This window comes from Morone saxatilis, unplaced genomic scaffold, assembly GCF_004916995.1.
Source record: "Morone saxatilis isolate NCDOM2014 unplaced genomic scaffold, NCSU_SB_2.0 Contig5, whole genome shotgun sequence".
NCBI classification, from domain to species: Eukaryota; Metazoa; Chordata; class Actinopteri; family Moronidae; genus Morone; species Morone saxatilis.
Genome location: NW_023340095.1, coordinates 15376123 through 15403832, shown reverse-complemented (window position 1 = coordinate 15403832; position 27710 = coordinate 15376123). Strand labels below are relative to the sequence as shown.

At 39.2% G+C, this 27710-nt stretch overlaps 2 protein-coding genes across 4 annotated transcripts in view; one reads left to right on the top strand and one right to left on the bottom strand.

The window, feature by feature from the left end:
* Window positions 1–4718, top strand: part of fancb (FA complementation group B) — a gene marked incomplete in the record, with an annotated part of 7991 nt that extends 3273 nt beyond the window's left edge. The window contains 3 exon segments of the mRNA XM_035676740.1: window positions 731–1161; window positions 1242–1482; window positions 2336–4718. Of these exon segments, the coding sequence (XP_035532633.1) occupies window positions 731–1161; window positions 1242–1482; window positions 2336–2744 (1081 nt within the window).
* A 3566-nt stretch (window positions 4719–8284) lies between these two features.
* glra2 (glycine receptor, alpha 2) lies at window positions 8285–19140 on the bottom strand. Of its 3 annotated transcripts, none has more exons than XM_035676682.1 (9): window positions 18966–19140; window positions 18202–18323; window positions 15973–16040; window positions 13795–14018; window positions 12392–12474; window positions 12162–12299; window positions 11854–12068; window positions 9762–9911; window positions 8285–8570 (listed from the first exon to the last, which is right to left on the bottom strand). In XM_035676682.1, exons 1-9 carry the CDS (start codon window positions 19049–19051, stop codon window positions 8286–8288), a joined length of 1371 nt encoding a protein of 456 aa, XP_035532575.1. In that variant the 5' UTR covers window positions 19052–19140; the 3' UTR covers window position 8285. The 3 variants fall into 3 exon arrangements, with proteins under 3 accessions (XP_035532575.1, XP_035532576.1, XP_035532577.1); XM_035676683.1 differs by lacking the exon at window positions 15973–16040 and adding an exon at window positions 15836–15903; XM_035676684.1 differs by lacking the exons at window positions 15973–16040; window positions 18966–19140 and adding an exon at window positions 15836–15903 and having other exon boundaries at window positions 9738–9911; window positions 18202–18280.
* Between the last annotated feature and the right edge of the window lie 8570 nt (window positions 19141–27710).

Sequence of the window (27710 nt, the reverse complement as noted above, 5' to 3'; positions counted from 1 at the left end):
TGTGGTGTGTGTGTGTGTGTGTGTGTGTGTGTGTGTGTTGTGTGTGTGTTGTGTGTTGTGTGTGTGGAAGAATGTGTGACTGCTCGTGAAGCCGATTAACAACACCGATATCTCTAAGGTGGTTGAAATACAATCAGCTGTGCAAGTGCACCCATCAAGCAAACAATATTATGGACTCTTGGGGCAATCATGCCAGAAGGTGATTTTCCTCACTTCCAGCAGGAACAGTGGATGAAGGGAAATCTGATAGCTTGTTGTTTCCCACAAAAAGGAGCTGGGAGAGTTTAATAAACACGTTGCCATGTGAACCCACCGAGCCAACCTGCATCCGCCTTGGATTAAATTCAGATAAAGATGGGGGCAATCAAAGAGGTAAAACATCCTTAATCAGTTGGTAATATTTGTTAACAGAGGATTAGGTGTTACATTTCTCTTCGATTTAATCATGCAAAAAAAAAAAAAAAAAACAACCCTAAGTTCTTTTGAAGAAGTAATAGACATTTTTTACTCGACACCTCAGCAAATGGCAGCATAATGTTTTGGTTCTTGACAAATTTAATCAGGCAAGCAATGATTTAGCCTGACAGCTGGGACAGTCGTACTTCTCACTCGACTTTATAAAACATATCTCTCTCTTCACACACACACACACTTTGTATCTGATTTCCAGTCTGATTACCTACTGTCCATGTGATATCTGATTGTTAGTGATGTGTTATTTTCGTTCCAGACCAGTGGCCAGTGTGAGCTTATCCATCCTGACAGAGACAGGCCAGAGCTCAACGCCCGCAGTCATCCAAACCCAGAGCCAAGTGTTCTGGCTCCCTGCACCCTGCTCCTCATCATCATCATCTGCCTCCTCCTCTTCCTCTGCCTTAACGTTCCCAGAGCCCGCAGCCAAAAGAAGCAAGCGGCACAATGCCGGCAGACTCAATGATCTCAACACATGCAGACTGGCTGTGACTGCTGTGACCAAGCTGACACCTCTGCTGAACTCTGGCTGTGTCAAGTGCTGTGTCATGCTCCATTATGCCCAGAGACAAGATGCTTTTGCTGTTGTGAGCAACCTAACACCAGTTGTCCTCCATTGTGGTCAAGTTGATTTAGACATCCACAGTGATTTCCACACCCAACTGCTGAAAAACCCCGAACTCAAAACAGGTAAAAATCACAAATGCCTACGACGTGAGATTTAAAATCTGACACATAGATGTTCATTATTGTTTTCTTTTTGTACCCAGATGAGGTTGAAGAGGACTTACTGAGTTTGATTGCGGTGCTGGATCACTGGGTCTTCCACATAGACTCTCCTGATCACAGCTTAGGTGATATAGATGGCTGGATTCAGAAAAGAGTCGGTTGTCAGAGGATAGAAGTGAGCCCTCAGTATCTACTGTTAAATTCTTCAGGACCATCTGCTCTCATGCTGCTGCGCTGGCATCAGATAACCCCTTTCCAGGGGGAGTTGTCTGTCCACTCCAGGTAAATCATTTTTATTTACAGATACCAGTAAGATGGCTGTATCACTTGAGTTTCAGCCATCATCATATTATCAGTTCATAATTCTTCATTCTTCTGCCATGTTTGCAAACATATTGACTTGCTAGCAGTCTTCTTCTCCTCTGCCTTTGCTGTGGTGCATTTGTAGATCAGTGGAATAGTGTAAAACCATTGACAAACCATTGTATTGCATCACACAAGTGGGACCCAATCAGAAAACTCAGAGAAGAAATGCTCCGTAGCGCTACTAAAGGTCACAAACTGCACACATCTTTTTCTTCAAGTCTTAATTTGACCTTTTATATTCTATTGTCGGAATGTTGTTTTCATATTCTTTCATGAAGAACTTCCTTTTGTTTGCATTATTTCAAATGTTATATGCTGCTATTTTGATAGTCACGTAGATAGAAAAACAGAATAATTTGTCTATTAGAGAGATTTTCTTTTAATTTGCAAGCTATTACTGCTCTGTGTTTTGGTTCAAACTCTACTACCAGGGACTCTCTGGAATTATTCAATTATATTCAAGAACTAAGCAAGGTAGCTCCGCAAGAGGACACCGCTCAATTTATATTAATGTTTTCCAAATTGACAAGGCTTTGAAGTTGACTAGGATGCATGTCGGTGGGATATTCCACTGAATATCAAGTGATTAGGATTCTCTGGGAAACGGAGCACTTAGAATGACAAATTCTGCAAATAAACTAAACCGGTAGGTGGGTGTGAAGCAGCTGAGAAATGACAGAAATGATAAAAGAAGACATCAAGAAACGACAAGGTATTACAACATATCATATAATAACATGTCAAATGTGGCCGTGTTGTTGCTTTGCAGCCACATGCAGATGCTCCGGTTCCTGGACTCTCTCTTGACGTACCTGCCTGTGTCCTGCTCCATGCAGCCTGTCAAAGGTACAAGAGGACAACGTACAGCTCAAATATTGTCTTTGGCACTGGAGAAAGAGGTGGCCTCACTCAGAGAGGGTGTGTCACTGCTACTGTGTGAAGAAGAGGAGGAGAAGAAGAAGAGTCTTGGACATGAGGACACCCCTGAGCCAGTTTCCGTAGAGGGGCTCCAGAGGTGTAGAGAGGTGTGGCAGCAGGAGGTGGAGAGGGGTAGGATGAGGTTGAGCCCCCTGGTGGATGTCGGGAGGTATCGTAGGCTGACCCAAAGCATGTGTGAAGTCCAGCTTGATGGGGATTTGGCAGCTCTCTTAGACATTCAGAGAACTTTGCTCAGCTAATATGCGGTTATTGTTGAAAAGCCTATGGCTAAGAATGTGTTTCCTGGATAAGCAGAAGTAAGTCTTCAATAGTGTATCTTGTCAAGGGTAATCACGAAAAAGACAGTTCATCTTGCATGCGCTGCACATTTCACCTGTGCTGAGAGCCACCCCCGTTGCTGGCTTGCTTATGTCTGTGCTGCACTGTGTGTGTCTGCTCTCTCTCTCTCTCAGACAGCCTCCTGGGGTTTATATCTGCCTAGTGTCTGTTGCTGTGTAGAGCCTCAGCCTGCTTCCATTGGATCACCTCCTGGTTTTCACAGCCTTAATCTGATACTGATGTTATACTGCTCTCTGCTCATTCTTCTGTTCATGTCCCTTTAGACCCTCTTTGTTCAAAAACGCTCTTTAATGTCCGTTGCTTCTGCGGCTGCTGCTGCGTGCTATTCAGTAGGAGACAGAAAGCCCTTTCGTCCTGGAGTGAGAAACTTCACTGTCATGAATAAAGACAACAGATGATATAGAGAGCAAAGGGTTACACATCTGCTCAGTGGTCGGAGTTGACTGAAAGCTTTTAGTGGTACTTTCCCCTCATGGTTCAGTTATTTTCCTGTGAAATGTAAATTTAAAAATAAAAAAAGTCCTTGGATGCCATTTCTCCTGTGATGCTGCACAGGCTGTCAGCGCTGCTAGTTAAAATACCATTCATTCAAGTAAACATCAAACCCTACTTAAAAGGGCATCAGCTTTGCTGGATACCTAAGTTCTGTGGCAGCTTGACCAGAAGTGTTGGCTAAAATGGCTGTTGAGGTTGTGGTTTTTTCTTCCCAGTGGGAGCTGAAAAACGAGGATGTGCATTTTGTTTGTTCCGGGAGCTACTCCATCTGCTTGTAGTACTCGGTCTGCGGAGAGATAAACTCCCCCTCTTTTACACCTTTAATGTCTCTGCTTCATTGCAAATAGCCACTTCCACTGGACTCGCTGCCACAGGACTCTCCTGAACATGATTACTTCAAAGTTTCCTATTTTCACAAGTGCTTCCGAATGTGTTACTTGATGATGGTAATGCTGCTGTGGGTTAATAAATGTTACAGACATGCAAAACCTGTTTTTGTCATGTTGGAATGGAAATAAAGCTCCCGTTTGCAGCTCAGTTAGCTTTTGCCGTTCAATTCAGACAACTGAACTTTCATGCAAGTTGATCATGCACACCAACACTTTTTTTCTATATTTCTCACATACAGGAAACACCCCCCCACATACACACCTTTTATTCTGCTGCGAGACACCCTGCACTCTTGTCACTTCCAGCATCGAAGAACAATTGTGAATTCTGTAACCATAACACCAGTAAATGGATCACATGTGAAAACGAAAATTCAATTTTATTGGTGTTTCCTCAAAGCCCCGACTGCCACCCAGAGTAAAATATATGGTTTGTCATGCCATTATTGCTTGTTAACTTCCATTAACTCTGAGTGGTGGAAGAAGGCTGCAGGGTTTCTACCCTCCACTGAAGTCCCCTCACGTTAATAGGGAATGAAAACGTGGTAGTTATGAAACAACTCAGACATGGAGAAAACCAAAATCTACACCTCATCTAGCTTATTAATATTACCTGCATTGACATATTCCTGCATCTTTTGACACCTTTGTGGATGCCAGCCACATACTGTCACTTTGGTATGGAGGTCCATTTCTGCTAGGAAAAGGAAAAAGTAGATGTAAGGTTAGTCAAAATGAAAGTTAGTAAATCAAAATTATGATATAAAAAAAAATCTCAATCTCATTTATATGTTGTATTTTTTTCATTACTTTCATTACAATAATTTTGATGGTCAAAATTTTTAATGACCATTTTTTTTATCACGACTAACTTTTTTATTTTCTTGGCAGAATATACTTTCGTATGTAATTAGCGTAATAATACAATATTTAAAGATCTAAGATCTTTACTTTATTGACCATATAAATATTTATATTCATAAATTAAGAATTTGGGGTTATTGATACTGATCATACGGGGCTGTTTAATTGTTGTAAAAGTTCAATCTAGTTTGTTTTTCTTATGTGACTATATTAAACATGTTAATTTGTTTGAGAGTAAAAGCAGGTTCCAATTTTGTGTCTTCATTTTTTCTTTTTGGGTTGACCTTTTTTTTTCTTAACATTTGAGTAACACTATCTCATTGCGTCTTCAATAGTATAACATTGAGACATCCATTATGATGAATGGTGCAGCTAAGCTATATTATATTGATGCCTTGTGATGAGTGAATTTCTCTGATCTTTGCTCGCAGCTGACTGTTATTGATTGGGGTTAGAGGGTTTCCTCTCCTCTGGACTCTGGAGCCCAGTGGGTCAACCATTAACAGTGTAAGGGGTCAACTAAGTAAAGTCAGAGGTCACTGGTTATGCCTCTGCACAGCCCACGTCTGCACAGACTTTGTAGGCAGAGCTCCCATGTGAGGTAACACTGGTTCAAAAAGAAAAAACGCATGAGGCAGCAACATTTAGTTTAGTTTCTATATTTAAATTATTTAATATAAAATTGAAATTAGTTAAGAACATATCACCAAATATTATATAATTGGAGGTAATAACAGTCATAAAAACAATTCATTGAGGTTGCTCCTTTTGCTTATCACATCACACATTTTTACTAAGCCCTTAGGCATAATACTACAAACAGTGCACACAAGATGAATAATACTGCTTATTGTGAACTCAACACAAGGTTTTTGTTTTTAATTCATGGAGCAAACGTTTTCAGTGTGTATTCATAGACGTCTAAGTAGAAAGGAGTAGCGATCAATGCTACCAGCCTACAGATGATCTCACACCAACCCACAATATTTCTGTTGCACAAATGCCATGTGTAAGGCAGATATCTCATACAGAACACGGGCTTTCCTTTCTTCCTCCGTCCTTCGCCTATTTTGTAGACTGAAGAGTGCCGTGGAAGCATAATCCTCTGAATAAACCCCACAGAAAACAGCAGAATTTGCTGCTGCTTTTATTATCACTTAAATACAGTGTAAAATAATGTTTAATGTAGCTTTCATGTTCAGGCGTGAGACACACTTTTGGCAAAATCATGCACCAGTGTTTTTAACTCCATTAATTTCCCGCTTTTCTCTCACACTGGCCTTCTCAATTGCTGTGCAGTTGCTATGGCAACCCCTGTTCCCCCCCCCTCTCTCTCTCAGACCTCACAAAGCAGCCTCCCTAAACCTTAATGAATGATGGAAAGTTGTTTCCCTCTTAAACACAATTATAAGCTGCAAATAATTTTCTTTTCATATGCCGTCACACCGAATTGATTGCATGAAGGCCTCTTGCATATTCAAACAGCAATAATAATGGACGGTGATGTAAGGCTGCGCTGGTGAAATGGATGGTATTTCCGTGTGAGGATTAGTATTATTGATTAGTTTATAATCCCTGTGTGTTGAGCATTAAAAAAGTAGTTGGGTGATTCATGCAGCCTCCTCAATAAACCTACCACAGGCCGTTTTCCTATATTTAAGCAAATATAAGGTTGACGGATCTTGGCGTTACCCACTGTATGATAATGAATGGAATTATTAATAGGATAATGTAATTACAGGATACCCATCTCTATATCAAGAGCTGATGAGGTCTCTCTTGTCTTTTTAAGGATGATATATTTGGCTAATGCTTGGCTTTTGTCTGAGCTCAAATGCAGTGACAACAGGTGGAAACAGTTTAAGAAGCATCTTTATTTGCCTGTATATATTAAATACAATTGTCCTCTCTTTGTCTGTCAATGCTACACCAGTATTTTCCATTCAACTGGTAGGTAAGACCCAGCTGTTGGAATCACTGCACTACAGTGTGAAGTCCATTATCATGCATTAATGGAAACCCACTGTCAGACCATATCTTTGTCACCCCAGGCCACCCAGCGATCCATAGCGTGTGTCATCACCCTTTGGGCTCGATGAGACCCTGTTTGTGGCTTTCTTTGATCTGATCTGCAACCGGGTGCAAAAAGCATTTTCATGTGGCCGTGCCTTATTTTGTCCCTTATTTTTATCTTTCTGAAAGGCATCCGTCTCTTCATTTCTTACATGAGAAGAAAGCAATATCGAGTATAATCTCATCAACAAATACATGAAGATATAAAACAGCCATCTTTCACCTTATACATGACAGGAGAAGAAGAAGAAAGGAGTTCTTCACCACAGTATATCAGGAGTTCACAGACCATTAGCTGCTCTGTACCATAAATGTTATGCAGATCTGTCCTTCACTGTTGAATCCATCATTAAACATATGCCACCATCCAGCAACAAACACGGCAAGTTAAAGGAAACAGTCCACAGCGTATGGAAGAAGTATACAGAAAGCTATTTTTTTAATAAACATAACCTTCCCTCCATTACAATAAATATTTCATCAGACTAAATCTACAAAAACATACTCTCAAACTCTAAAACCATATCTAAGATACCTGGAGTATTTACCTGGAATATAAATGAATTCATGTGGATGGGCATATAACAACATTTAGTAACGCAGTGCATGTTCACAGTTTGTAGGCTTACCTATACACTTCTCATTTTGTCTGTTATACTTTTATGTACCAAGCCTGTGAAATATATGACAGTTTATTTCATAAATTATTTTAGAATAAAAAGTAAAATTTGTGTGACTTTTATAACATCTGAATAAACTTACACTGATTTTAAGTGACATCAGTTGTCTATGAATATGATTTATAATACACTTAGAGAGAAAGGAAACGACAAGGAGTACCTTTGGATGTTTGGCCACAGGTAAAAAAGATCAAACGGTGCATTCGGCTCTGATAGACCACTAAACAAGAGGAGATGCTTGACAAAAAAGAGAAGCAGAGCACTTCATCTCACCAAATCTTTGATATCTAAGGCCTCAGGTATTTCATAAAAATGCAGTATCCAATTCCCGATTTTCATCTGCTTTGTTCTTGCTCATGCCTGAAACGTACTGCTGCTTAATGTCCAAAGGATGCATCTGTATGTGCTTTCTGCCTGTACATTTTATACGTTTGCTGCTGCTTTGTTCTGTATAAACAGAGAGATAGTGTCGTGACAATAGTACAATATAAAACAGTCCTAAACATCCTTGATAAGAAATACCCTTTTTGCAATCACAAAAAGTCTTTGCGGGTCGGACTAAGCTACCTTACAGTTACAAATCCAAATGGAATGTTTCTTTGTTCCTTGTTTGACATCGAGGCAGGATTGATTCAAAAATATTTTGGTCCGTCTTCTCCAGCATGTTACTAAGCCTTGAGTTAAAACCCTTTTCCCAGATTTGTCAGGAAATATTACGCAGCAGTACAACAACAACAAAAAAACATCTGTGTCTCAAGAGCTGTTCACGTTATCAGAACATGAGCATTACTGTATGAGGCATGAACATTATACTTTATCCCTGAAAGAACACCACCATCGTCACCATGGTGCCTCTCAATGTCTCCCATCTCACCGCACTGCGCTTTCCAAGCATTTCTCAATCTGAGAAATGAAAAATAAATGTTATTTGTCAATGTCTTTACTTTTTGAAGTGGATGTCTTCGTGCCTGATGATCTTGTAGGTGACCCAGTAGAAGACGTTGAAGATGAGGAACGCCAGAGGAAAGGCAGCCCTGGAGATAGTGTCTATCCTCTTGGCTCTGTCCACAAACTTCTTCCTCATGGTGTCTATGTCTTTGGGGACTGATGGTTGAGGGTTTGGAGCTGGAGCAGCGTTCTTAACGGCTGAGCCATCCTTCGTTGGCAGACACTGACTCATATTGTAGCCAGCAAAATTAAAGCGCCCTTCACGCATATCATCATCCTGAAAGAAAAAAAAAAACCACACATGCACATGTGGACAAAATGAACTCACTCAAAAAGAATTCAGCTTAAATTGTATGCTTTACTTCTCACTGGCCACTGGCTGAGCACAGTGAACTTACATGAACATTAACTGAGCGATATTACAAACACTTTTAAATTGAAGAAGATAACCTGATGCACTAATGATAAACCATTTAGAAAGTCCTGCTTAGGGGATGAATCTTAATTCAGGTAAATAATAATGTTATGCTATAATATCCCAACAAGAGTCTACAACAATGCTAGCAGCAAGCCACAGCGGGGCTTCGAGCTAAAAGCTAATGTCAGCATGTTAACAGTCTCAGCTAAAATTGAGAATGCTAACATGGTGATGTAAAGATAAGTTAAGTTAATTTATAACTTTATATATCACATTTCATACAGGGTAAGCGCAATGTGCATCGCAGCACATATGAGCAAGATTTTAAAAAAGCATGAATACATTGTTATTCAAATTATTCATCCCCTGTTCACCTACATAAACATACCCACCAACAAATGCCAGGTAGACAGGCAGAAAGATGGAGGCCCTAGTTAGCCATAGGCCTGAGAGAACAGGTGGGCCTTAAGCTTGCTTTTGAAACACAGCCCAGTCGTAATACATCTGATATCGTCATGCAGTTTGTTCCGGAGAATGTTTAGCAGATATGTTCACGATGTTCCCCATCTGTAGAGTGTTAGTGTGCTAACATTTGTTAATTAGCAGTAAACACAAAGTAAGTCTAAGAATAGTCGTCGTGTTATGCTGCACAGACTGTAAAGTACCTGAGGGGTACATGAATTTTTGCACCGAATTTTAAGGCAATCCATTCAATTGATATTGAACTTAAAAACACTGTTTTTAAGGCCTACATTATTTGGGAACCATGAATGTCTGTGCCACATTCTGTGCCAATTCATCCAGTAGATTTCACTGCATTAGTGAAAACCTTTACTTGTTAATGGCGCTAGAGGAAAAGTCAAAGGCTCACCAAAGTCATTATTAATCCTTTCAGTAATATGTGTGTTCAAAATGTAATGTCAATCCATCCAATATAGTAGCCAAGATATTGGCAGCTGACCGATTGACATATCCTTAGAGGCAGACCACTAGTGTGGCTAAAAAGTTTGATAACCAAACAGCAACCTTGTAAAGACTTTGAAAGCCTACCTTGTGATTCCTCCTTTGTCTTCGCCTCAGGCGAAGGAACTCTTTCTGTTGCCTGGAGACAAAATTAACCCCAGCATATTCTAGCAATGCAGCAAATACAAAGAGCAGACACACAGCCATCCAGATATCAATGGCTTTCACGTAAGAGACCTGGGAGAGAAAACAGATTTCTTTTGTTAGATCATCCAAGGTGACAGTAGCAGATAACAGCTCAAATGCAGTATGAATTTGTGCTTTGACTTATACTGACTAGATTCTTTTTTTACCTTTCTGTATTCATTTTGATTTTTAGGTCTATCTACCTGGTGATCTGCAGCTGCATCTTTTTTCTCTTTCCCCCCCTTTATTTATCTTGCTCATTATGTCAGTTCACTTCTAAATGACTGTAATTAGAGGTAATGTTTGCTAACAAATGTATCAGAGCTGCCAGTAATATCAGTAACTGCACAGCCATAAACAGTGGGATATAATTGCTGCCTTAATTACCAACAGAAAGGCAACTATAGTATTAGTTTATGTTAGTACTGGTTTTGATCTGTTTCCTTTGAGAACGTGAGGATGAAGTTGAAAGCCTTTACGGATCATCAGTGTGACCACCTAACTTTATGACAGCTGATTAGCATGTAGAGAAAACAACTCAGCTTTCTGAGGGCACTTAAGGCATATTGAGTTATTGTTTTTTTGAATCAAGGTTCTCAAAAGCTTTTCTTTAAATATTTATCAGTATACGTGTCTTTTATGTAAGAATCTCTGGTGCTCATGTGCAGACTGATGAATGGAGAGTGATTGATCTTCGAGATCTGACTCTCAGTGCCTATAGTACCCTTCACACAATGTGCATGGAAAATTGCCCTGATTGGAAATAAGCTACCACAGACTACCAGTGCTGTCAGTAATGTACACATGCTTTAGATGACAACATTTTCATTGCTGTTACAAAAAGTTGAATGCTGTGAATTGCACTAATCAGGTTAAAAGAGCTGCACAGTTATGGTTGAATTATCTCTGAAATTATGTGATTCTTATCCGCTGGAGTAATACAGTGGCTTTCACAGAAAGAAACTGTGAAAAAACAGTGAACTGTGAAAACTGTCTCTTTCCAAGTACTTCAAACAGTCAGCAGTGAGCTATCTTTTCACTCAATTAATTCATTTCTGGCTCTTTCATGGTCTTCTTGTTTATATTGTTGATTTGTCGTCAACAAATAAACTGGGTTATAGATCTGTTCTCTGTCTGAAACAACTGCAAAATATTGCTGCTATGTCATGCAGTTAAAATACAGTTGGGACTTTAGCTATACTATAGGCCTTATAATTAATCATCAATGCATAGTATCATACACCTCTAATTATCCCAAGGCTTCATTTACATGTTTTTTTTCTCTAACCAGTTAGGTCTCCTGCAACCTTTTTGAAATGTGCATGTCTTAAAATGTGCGTATGTGTATATGTAGATATGTTTTCCAGCAATTAAATTAGTACATGAAGGTGGAAGGTAGAAACAACATGTTAAAAATGTACACAGATTTACTTTTTACCCAGGTTTAACTCCTGACTTGCACCATTTGTTTTCATTTTACTTAACTAAGAATGGTTAAAGACGTCTTTCAATGAATCTCACACTCAATTAGTCTGTTTAAAACTGTACACACAGAACATCATCAACCTGTAACAACATAACACCAGCCACGTGAGCAAGAAACCAAACTTTTAAAGTACATTTTTTGGGGCTTTTATTATAGTGACAGTTGAAGATAGACAGAGAGAGGGGATGACACACAGCAAAGGGCTGCAGGTCGGATTTGAACCCTGGGCCGCTGCATCAAGGGACTCAGCCTCAGTACATGGGTTCGCCCAGCTCTTAACCTCCTGAAAAGCTAACCGGGCACCCAGCAAGAAACCAAACTTGATTTCAACATTTACAAAGTGCCTTAATTCCTTTCTTTTGCTTTATTTTGCAATCATTGGCTTGCAAATGCATACCATCATTGGTGCATGCTCTTATATATATGTCTATGCAATACAGGATTTTGCATGATTGAGACCTTGCAAATTTAACACTAAAACTACTGAGACAACTAAACAAGGTTTACCTTTGGAAGAGAAGCTCTGGAGCCGGAGCTTTGGGTGGTCATGGTAAGCACAGTGGTGATGCCCAGCGCCACTCTGGCAGGAGCCGCATCCATATTGATCCAAAAAGACACCCATGAGAGGATGACGATTAGGAGGGACGGAATGTACATCTGGATCAGGTAGTATCCCATCTGTCGCTCCAGATGAAATTTTACTTCTATACAGGTGAATTTACCTGTTCAACAGCAAGAAACACAAATGCAGTTCAAACCAGGAGTAGTGTTAGCTGCGTAAAATATAAACAGCATATGGTTGTGTGTCCTCTGACCAGTGTTGTAGTGTTTTGTACAGTAGCCAAGCTCCTTCTCTTCCCTCATGATGAACTGCGGCAGCGTGAGCCCGTCTGACACCTGAACTGCACCTTTCTCCAGCCACTCGAAGATCAAGTCATTCATGGTGTAGCCAACTGGAGATGGAAGAGAATATAAAATGTAGGTATAGAGTAGATACTCACTTTAGAGAGTGCAGCGACAAAACAGAGACAAAGTCGATGCTTACAACTTTCCAGCTGCATTGTACAAGTTTGGACATCCATTGGAAAGTTCTTCAGATCCATTGGGCAGGACAGAATGAGAGTCAACCTATGAAGTGAGACGAATTCACACAGTAAGATATAGTGAACAAACTACAGAAATGAGTGTATGTTATTTGATTTGGAAAGAAATATATTTATTAAGACTTAGAGTAGAGGGTTGACACATGAATTGAAAATAATTTGCTTGAAAAATTAAATCACAGTTGGGCTTTTTTTGTAATCTCTGTATTTTGTGCTTCTTTCTCTTGTGTGATAGCCTCCGACGCACAGTATCATGTAGGATTCCCTTCAGCAGGTTCCTATCACACTTTCATTACTGCAACTTATTGTCTCTGTGATGCATTGTGGTCCACAGTCCCCTCACTCTGTCATTTCTTTCATGAATGGAGAGAGTGGCTAACCACCTTTCATCTCTACTGTTGACCCACTCGGCCTCCACACCTGAGCACCGCTCAGCCTCGAGCTGCTCTCTAAATGGACTCAAAATCGATCTGCTTTAGATCGCATCATCGCAGAGAGAATTGAATGCTGTGTGAGTGAAGGTTGTATTGAAATGAAATGAAACATATTTTCATAGCTTGTACTGAGTTTTGCTAAAATTTTGGACCTTTAAAATGTCATTCATTCTGACTGGATTGCATGTTTCAGTCTTCTGCAAAGCTTTTATGGAGGACAGAAATTCTGCATGTGAAGAGGCCAACAGAAAGAAGGATTCACATTTTTATCTTCTCTTCAGATTCTCAACAATGCCCCTGAGATTAGCTTTCTCCTTTGCAATCAGTGTTCCTTTATTGAACATTTACATTGCACATGGGGATGTACTGTAGTTCAGTGAATTATGCCTTTTCAAAGGAGTGATCATAATGAGATAAAATCCATTTAAAACTGTATATTTTAGATTGACATTCTTTGATGTTTTGAGAGCAAATGTAAGAAAAGCAATAAGTGAACATGTCCTTGGGTGATCTATGCATCAGAGCTTTTGGTTTTCTGCAGTAACATTTTTCACTCAGAGCTGATTCCTGCCTCAGCTACAGGCCTACAGTGGCAAATGGTGCAAACTGTAGGGCTGCAACTAACAATTGTTTTCACGATTACTGATTATTTTCACCATTATTTGGCCTGTGGACTGCCAGCAGTCAAAAAATAACTCATGTTGATGTCATAAAATATCTGTCCCCAAAGATTTTCACAAACAAAACCGGCATATATTCACATTTGAAAAGCTAGAACCATATTTTTGCTACTTTTGCATATTCATATTTTTTTAATTGTCAGGTTTTTAATTCACCTCTAGTGTAAAGCTCTAATTTTAATTATTGAGTTATATTTAATTATGTTGTTAACAACATGTCCAGCACTTTACCTGATACTGTAGAGGACAGTCCCGTCCTTGAAAATCCGCAGCAGCTTGTTGTCTGTGGTGACGTCATGGAAGTTGGCTCCTTTCTCATTGGCAAAGAAGAGGTCGGGCTTCCATATGGAGTCCAACATGGACGGGTCCAGGTCGAGGGAGGAATCTGGGTATTTACTATACGCCAGCCGAGGGTCATTCCACTTCTGTCGCAGGAAGATGTTCACTCTGTAATCCTGCAGAGATGACAAGTGGCTTTGCATATTTTGTAGTGCAATGATTGGGGTTATGAGAAACGTAAATACAGAATTATATATTTAATACATCCTTTCTTTTCTCAAGGTGAATAGAAAAACTGAATTGATTACATTATATATCATTATTGTAATGCACAAAAATGAGTCTATCCTAGATTAAAAGATAATTAATGCCAATCTATATCAAATCGCATGTTATCTCTTGAGTGGTACAATGTAACTAAGTACATTTACTCAAATCCTGTACTTGAGCACAATTCTGAGATATATGTGCTTATGTTGAGTATAGCTATATAAATATTGTACTCTGTGCATTAAGATTTTACATAAAACTATATGATCAGCTTAAAAAATAGCATACAAACAAGTTAAATAATCTCCTCTTCGACCAACTTCAACATGAAAATTATGTTTACATTAATAATCAGTTGTGGAAGAAGTACTCAGATCCTTTATTTAAAGAAAAATATAAAAGAAATCTGAAAAATGTACTTCAGGTATGAAAAGTAAAAGTACTCATCATGATGCACAGTGTGCATTATGCACACTGTGAAAGGGGCCCATTTTACAGTGCTATATTATTATATAATATTATATGATTCTGTTTTTACCACTAAAGTACATTTTAATGTTGTAGTTTTTCAGTAGAGTATATATTAGTAATGACTATATAATAGTATATAGTAGATATAATAATGCTCTGGAAGGGGCCATTCTTCATAGTTTGTATTTTTAATTTTGATACTTTGAGCTGCTAATACTTTTTTACTTTTACTAACATGAAGGATTTTAATACTTCTTCCATCACTGATTTCTTGTTAGATCTATCTAGTCTAATTCTTTAAATTACAACAGTTGTGATAATACAAAACATTTTACAGTCCTGTAATATAAATAACAACATATGACAAATTATAAGATGGATGATGAATGAAAAAAGAATTTCAAAATCAAAATCATCCCACAGTACTATCATCTAGGTGCCTTTATAACATGTTTACATGGCCAGTTTGATGATTATCAATTATTGCATGTTGCATTTACAAACAGTGATAACTTTTCTTATTTTGTCATGATTTTGTAAGACCCATTATATAAGCTAATGATGGATTTATAAGATGAGGGAAACTCTGACAGTGCAGTTAGTAGTAAACTGAGCTCCACAAAGCTCAGTCGCTCAGAGTAATTGATATGTCATGATGATGAGAGACCCTTATGTTGTTTGACATTTCATCAGCATATTGGCGGTTCCAAATATTTGCATGCATGTCTAAAACTGTGTAATTCCCTGGCAATCTTGTGAGCTCCAGCTCCTGCACAAATTAACATCCTTCATTCATGATCTAAGTAGGTTTTATCACTCATTATGAATCCTTTGATCATGATGAGTTTCAATGCATCCTCACAGGTTTTATATTTTTACCCCTTTGGCAGTCGGATGCCTTCACACATTGTAAATCAGCTTGGTTGAGAGCCCCAGCCCCCCCGCCCACATACTGGCTGCACTCTAAGTGACTTACTGTTTGGGATCTATTGTATGAATTATTAATCCTGAACTTACTTGTGTGTAAGCGCAGAAACCAATACTTATTTGGATATCCAGAGAACTAATTCCTCATTTATACAGTATGTATGTCTGTGTGCCTCATGGACCCGCCAATAGACTCTTTGATGGCAAAAACAAAGTCTTTTTGTGAATATGTAGACACAGCAGTGATAAATGTTTATAAAAACAGGTACATTAGGCAAGTAAAAAACAGGATGAGTCTTTGAGCAGGGGTCAACGCTCAACTCACCATTGTAGTTTCTGCAATAGAACCAAAGCTGTTGATAAATATGTTGCAGGTAACATTAACTGGTGGACCTGCAGGTTGAGGGATAGATAACACATTGACACATTGTAGAAATCAGCCAAAATGCCAGAGGAACTCACCATGGTTGTCTCTGTGACAGAGCCGAAACTGTTGATAAAAATATTGCATGTAACGTTTACGGGGGGACCTGTGAAATGCAATGACAATGACATGACAGGAAAAAGCCTTAAACCATATTATCGAGGAAGACCGGGCTTGGAGCGGCGAAGATGTTACATCAGGAAATTTGGGTCTGTTGGTGCACAAGCTGCTGTTTTACCGTGTGTGTCAACATGCATTAATACCAACAAGCACTGCTTTTCTTTTTTTTTTTTTCTCATTATTTTATAGGAGCTCCGGAGTGGATGGTGATGTTGCATGCTTTGTTTAAATCAGATGCAAAAGATCACTTAAAACATGAGAGAAGATGTTTGGCTTTATAATGATGTTCTTTTTTAGATTTTACTGAATGTTGTTATAACGCAATTACATTCAAGCTAAATATAACAATCTGTAAAGACATCAAACTGTGTCAGCTTGCTATAATCTTTAGAATTATGTAAAGATCTCTTGTATGGTGATCTTTTGTGGATATGGAAACATATTTTTTTCTACATCCTGTCTTTATAAATTCAGCAGAGGATGCATGAACACACAGACAACTGCATGCACACACAAACAGTAAGTTAGAGCTGCGATGATTAGCCACAATCAGCCACATCTTCAGATTTTGGACTGTTGGTTGGAAAAAACAAGCATTTTTGAAATTGTATTGGACAGTTTTTTTTATATTTCTGATATTTTTTTTTTTACCATCAATCAATTAATCAAGAAAACAATTACTGAATTCAATAATGAAAATACTCATCAGTTGCAGCCCTACACTACTTTGATGACTCCAGTATCAAATGTCTTTTTTATCCAAAACTGTGAATAAAAAGTACCAAGCATGCTCTAATCAGTGGTGCCATCTAACTTCACAAAGTGACCGGAAATGAAACCTCAATCAGGCGTGGCAGGTTTTATCATCAGTCACAGCAAAAAAAATTTTCTCTATCTGATGAGTGAAGTTGTAAGCCCTTCCCAGTGCCCTTCCCCCATGCTTTCCTCATCAATATTGCATGGCGTCTGGTATTAATATTTGCCTCAGTTTGTCGTCAGGTAGCTACATTTAACAGCAGAGGCAGAAAAATAAAGCAGTTCCTCCTCACAACAAACTCAGCAAGGGAATCTAGGTCAGCCTTCAGAAATACAGTTCAACGCTCTCTTTAAAGTATGACTAGCAGGTTCGCAACCGAAATCATCTGTTTACATCACACTGGGTTCAAAGTGTTTGTTTTCTAGCTATAAGATGTTGGATTGTGTGTGAGATAGGGAGTTTATCTGCCATGAAATACAGAGAGAATACTATACAATACAATTTAACCAGCAACATTAAAATCTGCATGCCTTTATGATAATCCTCTCTTTATTAGCCAGAAACAGTTGCCTTCACTTCATTCCTCCCCTGGAAATGCCAGCCAGTCTTAAACAGGCTGTCCTCCTCCCATCTTAAGTCCATCTCAGCAATCTTGTCAACATTTCTCCCAGATGGAGAGGAAAGGATCAGGGACATGTGTTTCTGAATCCTGCCGATCAGTGCAACACTGTTTGGCTGCTTCCACCACTGGAATCCCCAAACCCCAACAAATCCCAGCCCACCTGACCCAGCCCAGAGTGGGCCTGAGCCCCAGCGGGCCGGGCCTCTTCCTCACTCAGCTCTGCTCCAGTGACAGACGCTGTGTCTATCCCCAGAATCACAGCAGCAACAACAGAGGAAGTCAGTAGCCTGCAGCCTTGCCACGGGGACACCATCCATCATTTGGCCTGTCATGGTGGGATCCCTGTCTGAAACTGTGACATTTAAGGGCCTTTTTTTTTTTTTTCAAAATTATTTTTTAATGGAGACATCGTTTCACCAAATGAAAACAAGCATGCAATGTTGCAATGAGAGGTTAGTTTATGATTTTATTCAATTCAGGATAACCATATTACTGTCAAGTGAAGTGATTGATTGTTCTTATCAAAGGACTGACAGCACAATATCGGCATCAGATAACAGTCAGTGGATCTCCAGATAAGGAATAATGTCAAAGTCTGGTGTGTTTACAGATACAATGTAATGCTTAAGGGGGGGTGGATATTGTATTCTGCAGGCAAAAATACTCCATGTGCATCATATGTTGAAAAAAGGTGGTGTTTATATGGTCTTGGGTAAAGACTGTAAAGGGTGGTGCGTGAAGATTTCAAATAGACAGTGATAAACAAACCTTTAAAATTCGGTCTTATTCGTGCATCATACCCGGACGTGCGACCCATGAGTGAGTCCAGAAAGTCTGATGGAGACATGTTGGAGGATGATCTGGAATCGTGCTCCTTGGCATCCACAACTCTGAAACACACATACACACACACACACACACACACACACACACACACAGCGAGAAAAAAAATCACTTTATCAGACAGAAGTCTTGGCTGAAAAGCAGGAGTTAAACCTTATCTGTCGCCTAGCAGCTGCCTGGGAGAGATGGGCAAGCACAGGCAAACTACGCGTTACAGAGAACACACACGTATCAGACGAATCTTGTGTGATTTCGACGTCGTGGGCATCTCTTTTTGACGGGAAAGAGCTATATTTCTGTCACATCATGCCAGATTACTACACAAACATCACAGCATGCTGTAATTTCACAATAAACATTGTCGGAATATTGTTATGGTGCTACAAAAGAATAAAAAAATAACATCCTTGCGCGCGTAAATGTCCATATTTTAAGAATATTTTAGGGACAAAATGGTACTTATGATAACAAATCAAACAGTTGAAAATAACTCTCGTCAATCCTAATCACAGCAGCACTCAAGCAATTACTAACTTAGTCTGTGCAGAAAGAAGTCACTGCCCAATTCATATTCTTTTTATTCATTAAGCCCACATTTACTTGAATGAATTGTATAATTTCGATAACTTTAGAAGGGAGATATAATTTGACATGCTATCTATAAAAATTTGGTAAATAAATCGGCCTACCTGAAGTTGTTTGTCTCCATGAAATATGTAAATAAAGCTGCCAAAACCTTAATAAAGGCGCGATTCATTCCTGGTGGTTTTCCCATGTGCTCACTTTTTTATTTCTTCCATATGTTTACATTGGTCAAACACATAATCCAAATAGGGGTGCCGCTCGCTTCCTGGCCAAGTCGTGGGCGTTTGGGTGTTCTTGTGTCACACAAAAATACAGGAGACATTCCTCAACGCAGCCACAGATCATAGTTTAGTTTCATGAAACTCTGACTCCCAAAAACAGATTTCTCGGAGCGGATGTGTGAAGAAACATCAGTCCTGTGGGCAGACGCCGAGAGGGTGAAAACTCCAAAACGCATGAGCTGGAAGCTTTCTGCTTGTTCGCTGGCTCAGATCTCACAGCTCGCTCTACGAACAAAACCCCCGCTGGCCTGTGTTGTTACTTATGAAGTGAAATCTTTCGCAGGTGGAGGACCGTCCTCTGTTGAGGAATGGGAGTGGAACGCCTTTTCTCATTTCAGCACTTGGACAGCTCCCGGTTCCGTTACGCGCAAGCGCAAGGGGCTTAAAAGTGCTGAACGTGAGTTGGTTTTCAAATAAGTGCGATAAACGAGGGGGGTAATCATGAGAAACACATCCAAACATTGTGTTCAGTGGCTGTTACATAACGGACGGTGTCTGTTTTAAATGTTACAGCTTTGTGTCTCGGGAGAGCGCGCGCAGCTGCGCATCAGGATCAACTGGCTTTAGAAACGTTTCATGCTCTTCACTGGAGTAATTAAGTAGCCTAGAAGAAATTATATTGGTAATATGAGGAATCTAATGTAAATCTATATCCTCTACTGAAAATGTGATATGAAACACACTATTAATGACATACATGGATGCAATTCAGTTGAAATAAAAGAAAATGTATACTGTGCGCGTACAACATCATATTGACTGGGTTTCTCTGACATCATCACTGGCTGTATTTTTACGTACGCAGTTTGCTTTTTTTTTGTTTTGTTTCCCATCCTGGTCTGTTTTAGAGCAACCTGCATCCTCACAGAGATATGAAAAGTGTAAACAAAGGACGCACCAGCGAGAAGCCGCTGGGAGAGTATTTGGTACCCCGGTTGCCCTGGAAACAGATTTCCGAGGCACATCATTGGAAATGCTGAAAGGTTGGCCTCCCAGAGCGAGACGGAAGAGAGCTGACTGACAGACAGAGACACAGACGGAGACGGCAGGAAATATACTACTACAGGCTGGCTAAAGCCCAAGGGTGGCGGTACAGAGGTTCAGTAGGCCACCACACTGATTCAATCATTATTATTCAATATATATGTATATAAGCTCTTGGTACTGATACAGAGGCTGCTTGGGGACCTGGCAGTGTGATGATGTGAGTGGGCTGTGAGGCTTCATGGACCACAGGCATGAATGACTCATTCCACATGAACACACAGGCATGTGCTGTGGAGGAAACAGCTCAACTTTAGTGAGAAGAAAGTATTTCATTCACATCAGGCCGACCAAGGGCATCATGTTATGAGATTATTCACAGCCCATCACATGCCTCAATGCTGCGACATGCTTGGGGCCATATTACACTTTAGTCTGACACTTGGTTACTGACCAGTTTCCAGATCATCTTGGCCGGTCTCAGCCTGAGGACCAGTCATCCTCTGTTCTCCTCCGCTTTTAATGCTTTAGTCCATATTACGAGTGTCACATTGTGGTTGGGAATGTATGGCTTGGTCTGGTCTGGGGATTTAACATTGGGGTTTTATTAGATGTCATGTGCATTGGACTCCATGAATACTGAATGCCTTATGAATTATATACCAGCAGGCACATAGCTGCTGTATATCCATAGTTCGTTCGGGAAACAAACTAATTTAAGCTTTGCATTGCAAGTGTCACAATAAGCAGCACATCGTCCAGATTCATGTGGATGACTCTAAATGTCACTGTGCCTGATCCAAGGCAGAAATAACATCTATAAAATCAGATTTTTTTGTGAAGTTGCTTTAATGAATACATTTCCTACTGGTAAGGGCCAAAATTCTCTTTGCACTCAAGTCATTTATTCCCCATCTCTGAGACAGCTGCAGTAGGCTGTATCTATGTAATGACAACCAACCAGGGCTTCAATTGGCCATTAGTTTCCATAAGGAAAAGACGTCGGGCCAGGTGGGTCACATAATTAAAGGAGAACAAGTCAAATCTGCGTGTCATTAAGGGGAGAGAGAGAGATGTAGTGTTGCTCTCTCTATCTCTCTGTGAGAAGGAGAGGATAAAACAGAACAATCCTTTTGACTAGAACTGTCTGTCTGCCTCATTTATCTAGCAGTTTCCACACAGCCATTAAAATTACAGACTCAAGACAGGCGAAGGCGCTATTTTAAAGCTGCCCACACACAACAAAGATTGGTCGCTTCTGCCTGTTATTCTATGGGGAATTAAGGGTTTTACATCATCTGGTTTATTGTGTTGTCTAAAGGGATTTGCTGCTCAATTTATAACTTCAAAATGAAATCTATTGTAATCTCTCTGTTATAATATTACACCCCAAAATAATACACATATCAGTTTAGCCTACTGTAACATTTGTACACAGAGTTGTTGTTTAAGTAGAATAGGGTTGAAGCAGGAACCTGCTCCATGTAGCGTGTGGATGTCATTGATCCACCTCAATAACTGAGGAGTTGTGGACTGGCTGGTGAGCTCACCTGGAAACAACAAGCAGGCTTTACCACCCCGATGCTCATGTGCATCGGACTGGAGACAATTGAGAGCTGCAGAGTATCTATTGCTCCATCGATTCCTTGTATCTTTATCCCACTTAATGACTTTTTCGCTCTATAATTCAACTCATGGAGCTGATCCCGGGGCCTAGCAGGGATACAGAGAAGTAACTTGTGGTGGGAGCTATTTTGATGAGACAACGCAACATGCCGGAGGAGGAGGGCAAAGGATTTAATGAGTGGATTCTTGAAGAGAAGGAAGGATTTGTGAATTCTCTAGTGCCACAACACCCAACACACTTATCATAATCTCTCTGTCATAGCAAAATGAAGCTATTTTGAGGGCCTTGTGGCATACAAGAGGCTGATAAACATGAGTATACACACATCCTGGCAGCAACACAGATACATGGACAAATGTGCTCTCTATAGATATAGTATAGGAGCTACAGAGTCATGTGAACCACGGGTGAATGAACAGCCTAAATGCCCATGAGGATGTTGCTCCTTGGGTCATATTATTCCTCTGGCCAAGTGAAGAGAGCAACGTTGGTCTTCACTAAGACTCATCTGTCAATCACAGCTTTCCTTCATCAGTGGGAGCGACCTGACAGCCACAGAGCCTTTCTCCATCACTGAGCACTGAAAACCCGCTGATCCCCCAGTCTAGACCCCCATACACGCTCCACAGTCACTCTGTCTCTGCACATCCAAACAGCTGAATAAAATCACTTTTACAGGACGTATACATCATATCGAACACTCAAGACCGCATGCAGTTTGTCAAGCAATGGCTCTTCAACTGAACTCTGAATCCGTCATGTTTACCCCCAGATCTGCATGTTAGTTCCCCTGAGTTCCAGTTTCTGTGCAATCACCCAAACCCTAAACAGCACACATACACACATACTTGTTTCCTGGCCAATGTCTGCTCATGTTGACACTGGCTCACAATTTATCTATTTCTAGCTCGCAGGCTTGTCTCGTTGAGCGTTGTCACTGGAGTTGTGCAGCTGTCAAAGTGATGCAAGAATAGATTGAAGATTGAATGCATTTTCAATTGCAGAACTGGTTTACATCAGTTTTCTTTCCTCTTAGAGCTGCTTAGATGTATGTTATAGGACCAATTACTCACAAGAGGGACACTGGCAGAGCGGCAGAGCCTTTTCCCTGGCTTTTTTAGATATTTATGGGGAAACTAATCTCTTATATGCAGAGTCTTGTGTTGAATATTAATGTGTGTTGATATTTCACCCTAATGTGACCATTTTTAAACTGTGGTTGCAAAGTGCCTGTGGCAGGGAATACTGTTAAACTCAGCTGGTTGCTAGTCTCTGTCAAGAGAAGCAGGGAGCGTTATGATTGTTGTCTGTTGTCATATAGCGGAGTACATGCAGGTATACCATCAAAGGCTCACTGTTAGAATACAAGACATGATGTGCTTGCACAAACATGGAAGTGATTAGCATGCAGTCTGTCACGTGGAAGAACACATTGAAGATGAGTGACTGTCAGACTCAAAATGAATCTAGTTCTATAGAAGTGAGTAACATACTGTACTAGGGAGGGTTATCTATGTTGTTTTCAGCCTCAGTGGTCATTTAAACTAAAATATAGCACCTACAGGTAAAGCATTACATGTTTAGCTTGTGAGCTCAGCTGCTATGTGTGTCATCCTGAAGTAAAAGATGGCTGGCAGCCAAGAGAAACACTGTTCTCTATTATCAAGCATCAGTGTCTTCTTGAATGGACACTTGCCATGTCTCTTCTCCTACTCATCACATTTGGTTTGTTTTAGAGTGTCAGAATGTACTGAAGGTTTACTATATTCACAGCTGTGCCACCACAACTGTACTTACTTTCACCAGTTTTCTTTTAAAACTTTAACAGTTTTCTCTTCATGAATCTGACTAGTTTCTAGCATGTTGTCATTCTTGAGTTAATAATTCCTTTCAAACCCCAAAGTCTGCCTCAAAACAGCATACTTTTATTTTTGTTCATTTTTCAGAATTCAGATGTTACATTTCTCATGAATAATGTTCTAGTATAGTACTATAATGTTATCAGCGATCACATTGTTCTCACATCTTAAATTCTGATTTTTTTGGAAAAGATATCAGAGGCTGAACTGCTTCTTCAACATAGTGTGAAAAATATACAAATAAAACAAGATTACCAAAATCCTTGAACTAAACTAATAGTTGAATTTGTACAATTTTAATGAAAATGTCAAATCACTTTGTGCCACAGGTCCTTCTGAAACAGAGCCACGCTGTCTTATTCAAATGTACTACTTTTGACTGACTTTACGAATAATGTACAAGATACTGAAGACATCTTAATGTTGAGCTCATTTATGGATGATGCAATCCATAAATCATGTCAGTATATCTCCATCTTCTCTGCTCCTCCTCCAGGAAAAGATGTGAGATACAGTGTAAAGCATACAGCTAGTGCCATGACTGGTTAATGTTTATCATGCCAAAACATGTACAAAACATGAGATGCTGTTTTTACTAAAAGGATGGTACTGAAGATGTTTGATTATTACATTACAGCTACACAGTGTCTCTCCTACCATTACCAAACCTTAAACATTTGATCCAAAATGCCACATCTATATAGGAATAAAATGCTACTACTTTCTTATATGTCACCCTTTGTAATGTGTTTATAGGTTGTAACTAATCACTTTATTAATGGTTAATAAATCATCAGCTAAAACCAAAAAAATTTGCAAACCAAACATTTTTCTTATCAATAGTTTATAACTGATCTGCAAAATATGCATAATTTAATAACAACTGATGAAGCTACTAGTTAGTTATAAACTATTAATAAGAGGGGGCTTATTAGATAGTGAAACCAATGTGATTAATGTAAAATGCTCACAAACAATAAAAAATGAACAGATTTAGTCTCTTTTGGATGTTGCTCCTGTGTAACAAAAAGCCATTAATTAGCTACTAGCAGAATTAGTGAGAGAAAGTACATTTTGAGGCACTCACTTCATCACAGTGTAAAATATTTGACAGTAAAATGATGCAGATCTCATTTTGGAATAAAAAGACTTTGGTTCTAGTTGGGTGGTGGACACGACGTGGAGCTGTCAGATCATCCAGCGAGAGATGGTCAGAGTACCATACCTGACAGCTTCAAGGTCTTATAAGTGTCTTGGAACAGCTCTGCTTTCATCAAGTCAAAGGTTGCCTGAATTTATTCTTGGAGGGTTTTTTTTTTTTTTTATCATACAGAGTCGAATGACCAGACACTGTATTCTTTCATTTTCCAGCAGTTATGCTTTGTAACAAATTAAACATTTAAAGAATACCGGATCACAGATTTAAGTATGCAGAATAAGTTTAATTAGCTACAGAGCACACTAATGAATCTCATTATCAAATGGAAACAAAAGAAATCCCTGCCATCAAGATGTATACTGTGTAAGTTCAGTCAAAAAGTTCCTTCACACTGATCACATTGAAATGATTAAACAAGATATCTGAGCTTTACTGAAACCCAACTTTCCCCCAGTGATAGTCAAATCCTACTTCAAACTTGATGAATGCAAAGTTATTTCCTCCAAGCTGATTGCCAAGGGAACAGGATCGTAACTGTCTCCTCCATCCAAGGGAGTTAATAATTGTCTTCTTCAAAAGACATCTGAGAGTAGAGTGAGAAAAGAACCACTATGATAATATAGTATAGAGAATTAATACCATACAGTAGATAATGACTAAATAATTGTGGATAAAAGTGGTTTATTTATGTTTCTACATCTTTTTAAAGAGCAAATTTGCTTGAAATTTTCAATCATGTCCTTCACCTTCAAGTGAAAGCCCCAACGGAGAAAAATCAGTAGGCTGAAATGAGGAGGCCGCTGTCACAGCTGTAGAAGCAGACACATAATCAAACTCACAAAAGATCTTCTGATGGCATAAAAGGAAATATCTCGAGGTGTCCAGGTTTGGGTGATGTGCCAACAAAAACCCATATTATTAGAAGAAGAAAGAGAAATAATGACATTAGTTAGCCCTTTTAATTCCACTATTTCTACTCCACACTGAGCAAAGATTGCCACAAGGTCAACCTCAATTTCTAATTTGCCCTATCTAAATTGTGCTCATCAACTGACATATTCAACACCTCTCCAGAGCAGCCAGTGAGACTTATGGAGAGCGGTTGGTAGAAGGAAAAAAAAAATACAGCATGCAGAGGGGGGAAAATATTTTGAATTCACCCTTTTCTAAAAGCTTTAAATAAGCAGAAATACTGAAATTGGCAAAGCCCCAACAATTTGACACCTTAAGTAAGAAGATTTTGAAAATTTGCACATAAAGAACATATGCAGCGATTCATACAATTACATTTTACTTGTTACAGTGTCAATCATTGTCACTGTCCGTCACATCTTTACACTGCTTTCACTAGTCTGGCACCACCGTTATCACTTTGGAACCATTTTTAGAACACTGTGGGGCAGTAAACACAGTTTCCATGGAAACATCACCGAGACACACATTGATAAACGGATTGGAGCAGCTGTATTTCTCTGATGACGAATGAAACCTCAAAAGCTGAGAGGGTTTCAGCTGGTGAACACAATTAAACGCTGCCAATATATTCGGGAAGAGGGATTCACATAAGCAGAGGAATCTGTTTGATTTCTCATTATGAGGCAGATAACAAACGACTCTTATCTGGTTTTTGCCAAAAGCACCCTTTGGCTCTGCCTGCCTGCCTACCAGTGGGTCTGCTTCTGTGTCTGAGAGCAGTCGCAAATGGGCAACAATTTCCAATTAGATTTTACTTTACAAATGGATATATTGATCTGGTGCAGCTGTTCTCATCAAGCTAGAGAGAAACAATCAGACACAGTTTAATTTAGCATCAGTCAATAGTCTTAAACAGATGAAGAAGAATACATAGAAAGGTCAGACATGTTCTTAAAAATAATAATACAAAAACTCACATTATGAATTTTAAACAAGCACTGAATTAAATTTATACAATAAATAATGTGTCTTCTTTCCTCACTTTATTTGAACAAAGCACAGGGCAAAGCAAACAATGGAAAACTGTAGCGGGCACTCAAAAATATGTTGTTCTTGTTGTTATTTCAGCTAGATGTTTTGACCTTTGCTGTTAGTTTTAGTTTAGTTTAAAGTTTTTGTCCACAATATACAAAGCCAAAATAGCAGGATATAAAAAACGACAGTAATGTACAGTGGCAGTAGCAAACCAAACAAAGGAAACAAACACAAATGATCTATAACACACAGGTACACAGTAGTAAAAGAAAAAGAAGACAGAAAGAACAACCATAAGTAGATTTATACAACCAAAGAACCATCCATAAGTTTCAAAATGGAAAGAGAAATATCTTTCACTGTGTCCTGAAGGCTGGCAAAGACGATAACGATTTCAGTGATATATTCAATGTATTCCATAATTGTGGACATCTAAATTTGATAATGGATGCATGCTTTGTTGTACGACTTTATATCCACGAAATGTATGAGATTTAGCTAGCAATTCATGTATTTAAATAAGCATGTATGAAAAACATTTGCCTTATCTATGGAGAGCAATGAGTATTTTCTAAACATAAATCTCATCATTCAGAATGGAAAATCATTCTCAGAAACCTCTTGGTAAGATATGATGGATATGTAGCAGCCCAACCAATATTACAGTAGTTGGGGCTAAATTAAACTATAATGCAGAGTTAGATGAGATTAAGGATGGATTAAAGAACAAGACCAAGCGTCTTCATTCGCTCTGTGCAGAATGATGTATGCACAGTGTGCATCTAGTGTCCAGTGGTTAAACTTTTATAATGAACAATATTTGCATATTCAGGATTTTTCAATGAGGGAGAAGGAATGAATGGCTTTTCAGTATTTTTAACAAAGTAAGCCTTTTTGTGGGAAAACCATATTAGACACAATGATTATTCCAACTAGTATTCTAATTGTTTGAAGGGGATCGTTAATGTTGTACGCTGACACAGTTTTAA

Coding starts and splice junctions, on each gene's coding strand:
- glra2 (XM_035676682.1), bottom strand. CDS start 19,051: ATGGGAAAACCACCAGGAATGAATCGCGCCTTTATTAAGGTTTTGGCA. Junction 18,324..18,965: donor ATGGAGACAAACAACTTCAG/GTAGGCCGATTT, acceptor TGTGTGTTTCAG/AGTTGTGGATGCCAAGGAGC. Junction 12,069..12,161: donor TACAAAACACTACAACACTG/GTCAGAGGACAC, acceptor GCTGTTGAACAG/GTAAATTCACCTGTATAGAA.